This window comes from Lactuca sativa, chromosome 8 (genome assembly GCF_002870075.4).
Source record: "Lactuca sativa cultivar Salinas chromosome 8, Lsat_Salinas_v11, whole genome shotgun sequence".
NCBI classification, from domain to species: Eukaryota; Viridiplantae; Streptophyta; class Magnoliopsida; order Asterales; family Asteraceae; genus Lactuca; species Lactuca sativa.
The window spans coordinates 291,108,928-291,111,447 of NC_056630.2; the positions used below are offsets into that span (position 1 = coordinate 291,108,928).

Consider the following 2,520-nt stretch of genomic DNA (forward strand, 5'->3'; position numbering starts at 1 on the left):
TGTTATTTTAGCCTAGATAGAAGTAAGGGATGTTTTTGGGGGATGCCATAATCTTAGAACATGATTTGGAGAGAAACAATAGAGAACCAAGTGTAATGAATAATCTTATGTACCCGACTATTCAATAATAGTGTGCATTGAAGATTAATCATCTTGTTCCTATTCCATATTGTTTCTTGCATCATTCACTTGATTAGGATTCTGCACCATCAAGTGAATCTGATTGATACATCAAAGCATTTTGGGGACTTACAATTGGTATCAGAGCAAGGATCAGTATCAATCGAATTGGCAAGATATTAAGAGTTTCTTGGATTTTTTCTTGGAATTCCGGGTGTTTTTGAATTGTTTTGGACCAATTTTTGGTTGTTTGTTCTTCGTGTTCTTCATATTTTTGGAGTTTTGATCGAGTTTGGCATTAAAGATTTAAATATCCCATGTTTTTGGCAAGTTTTGGGTGTTTTTGGTCGAAATTTACGAGATTTCGGCGGCAGCCTCGCTCTCGGATTAGGGTTTCAACGGCTTTTGGTCAACAACTTCGGTTTTCGATTGCGAAGTCTCTGGCCTCGTTCTCAGTTCGAAGCTCGGAGTTCTTAGTTCGCACCTTTTCGGTCTCGCTTCTCGGTCACACTTCTCAGTCTCTGATTTCGGTCAGCAGTTGTTTTGGTGCGAGACTTCTCGGTTAGAATGAGAAGCCTCGCAATTTCGGTCTAAAAATCAATTTTTTAGTTTTGAAGCCTCGTTTTCAGCCTAAAGTTTTGGCTTTCGTCTTCTGACTTTCAAGCTTGACTTTTGATATTCAAATTTGGCTTTTGACTTTCAAATTTCACCTTTGACTTTCGAGGTTTCAAGTCAAAGGGCAATTTTTCTTGGCTTCATAATCAGATCTATTTTTGGTAAACTATTCTTTTTGGTAAATAATGAGTTCATCAATCACAAAAGAGGTTAATGAAATTTCTTGTTCTCAAAACTCTATGGATACTATTAAACTTCTTCGTGATCAAATTGATATATTACTTAGAGACAATGAGGACCTTAGGTATGAAGGATACGCTCTCAGAAAGGCCCTAAAACCATTAAAAGAAAAATTAGAGGCCAAAATCAAGGATTTTAGAAAACTTCAATAAGAACATAGCAATAAATGTGAAAATTATCATTATACCAAAGAAGAGATTGCCAAACTAACTGCCAAACTTGACGCATTACAAGCTAAATTTAAAGATGTTGAGTTTAATTTTAAGAAATTTGATGTGTCAAGTGAAGTAGTTGTGTTCATGATAGGAAAACAATTAAAATTTAAAGATAATCAGAATGAGGGTCTAGGGTATCATAGTGCTCCACCTCCCTTCAATGATAACTATACCCCACCCCTTGAAACCAATGAGGTAGAGATACCTGCTCAGTATGGCTTGCCCCTTGTGTCAGTTTCAGTTAAGACTGAACAATCTGGCCCAACTGAGAATAATGAGGTGAATGATACTAATGCTTCTACTTCATTTGTAGGTAAAGTAGTGGAAAATGAGAACAAGGAGATTAGAAATAATTCTAGTTTTGTTAATTTTGTTGATTGCCAAACCAATGTCTCTTTGAACTCTGAATCTTTTGCTTCTAACTCTGTTATTTCTAATTAACCTGTTGTTGGTAAATGCAGGCCACCAAAACAAGCGAAACAGAATGCTTGTTGTAAGTGTGCTTATGGGAACAATCAGAGACAAGGCATGGGCACGCTACCGGAGACATGTAGAAACAACTTCTACGTGAAGAAATATACTTGTTTCCAATGTGGAACACTTGGACACATTGCCAGAAATTGTCCAAATCGTCCTTATGTTCCTTACTACATTCAAGGTTGGCAGAACGTGCCAAGAGGGAGATCCTCCAAAAGAAACCCTTCAAGGTCACAATCGCACAATGGTCAATGGAATATGAAAAAGGCCAATAATCAAAATCCCAAGGACAAGAAGGGAATGTCAGACAAGAAGCAAAATTCAAGAGATGCTTATGTTAGATCAAGATCGTTTAAATCGAAGGCATCTCGGAGGTCAGTTTCAAGTTCTAAAGAAAGTGTTGAGGCATCCATCCGATCAAACAAGAACTAGGTTAAACCCGATTACAGATGGGTACAAAAGGTTCATACTCCCAAATCATCTAATGATTATAACATTTCTTCGTCATCTTTGTCTGATAAAAAGGATATGTCATGGGAGAGAGTACCTTGTGTAGATGATAATGGTCAACCCAGCTTCAAAATGGACTGGGTTCCAAAAAGAAACTAATCCTCCACTCTGTGTCGAAGCAGCTATGGAGGAATATCATCAAACTTCGGTTTGTTGATAGTGGTTGTTCCAGTCACATGATAGGGTACATATCTTAACTATACAACATTCAGATCTTAAATTGAGGGTATGTATCCTTTGCGGGAAAGGAAGAAAGAAGAGGATCACAAATAGGGATTGTACTTAACGATGTGAAAAAAATGAATTTGTTCCATAATTGAAACTTAGCTAAGGTTGAATGTGT

At 37.1% G+C, this 2,520-nt stretch overlaps 1 protein-coding gene across 1 annotated transcript; it reads left to right on the forward strand.

Moving 5' to 3' along the window:
* The first annotated feature begins 920 nt into the window (after window positions 1-920).
* Window positions 921-2,099, forward strand: LOC111893816 (serine/arginine-rich splicing factor RS2Z32-like). Its single transcript, XM_023889904.1, has 2 exons — window positions 921-1,039; window positions 1,652-2,099. The coding sequence occupies exons 1-2, from the start codon at window positions 921-923 to the stop codon at window positions 2,097-2,099; spliced, it is 567 nt and encodes a 188-aa protein (XP_023745672.1).
* The last annotated feature ends 421 nt before the right edge of the window (window positions 2,100-2,520 follow it).

Coding starts and splice junctions, on each gene's coding strand:
- LOC111893816 (XM_023889904.1), top strand. CDS start 921: ATGAGTTCATCAATCACAAAAGAGGTTAATGAAATTTCTTGTTCTCAA. Junction 1,040..1,651: donor AGAGACAATGAGGACCTTAG/GTATGAAGGATA, acceptor TGGTAAATGCAG/GCCACCAAAACAAGCGAAAC.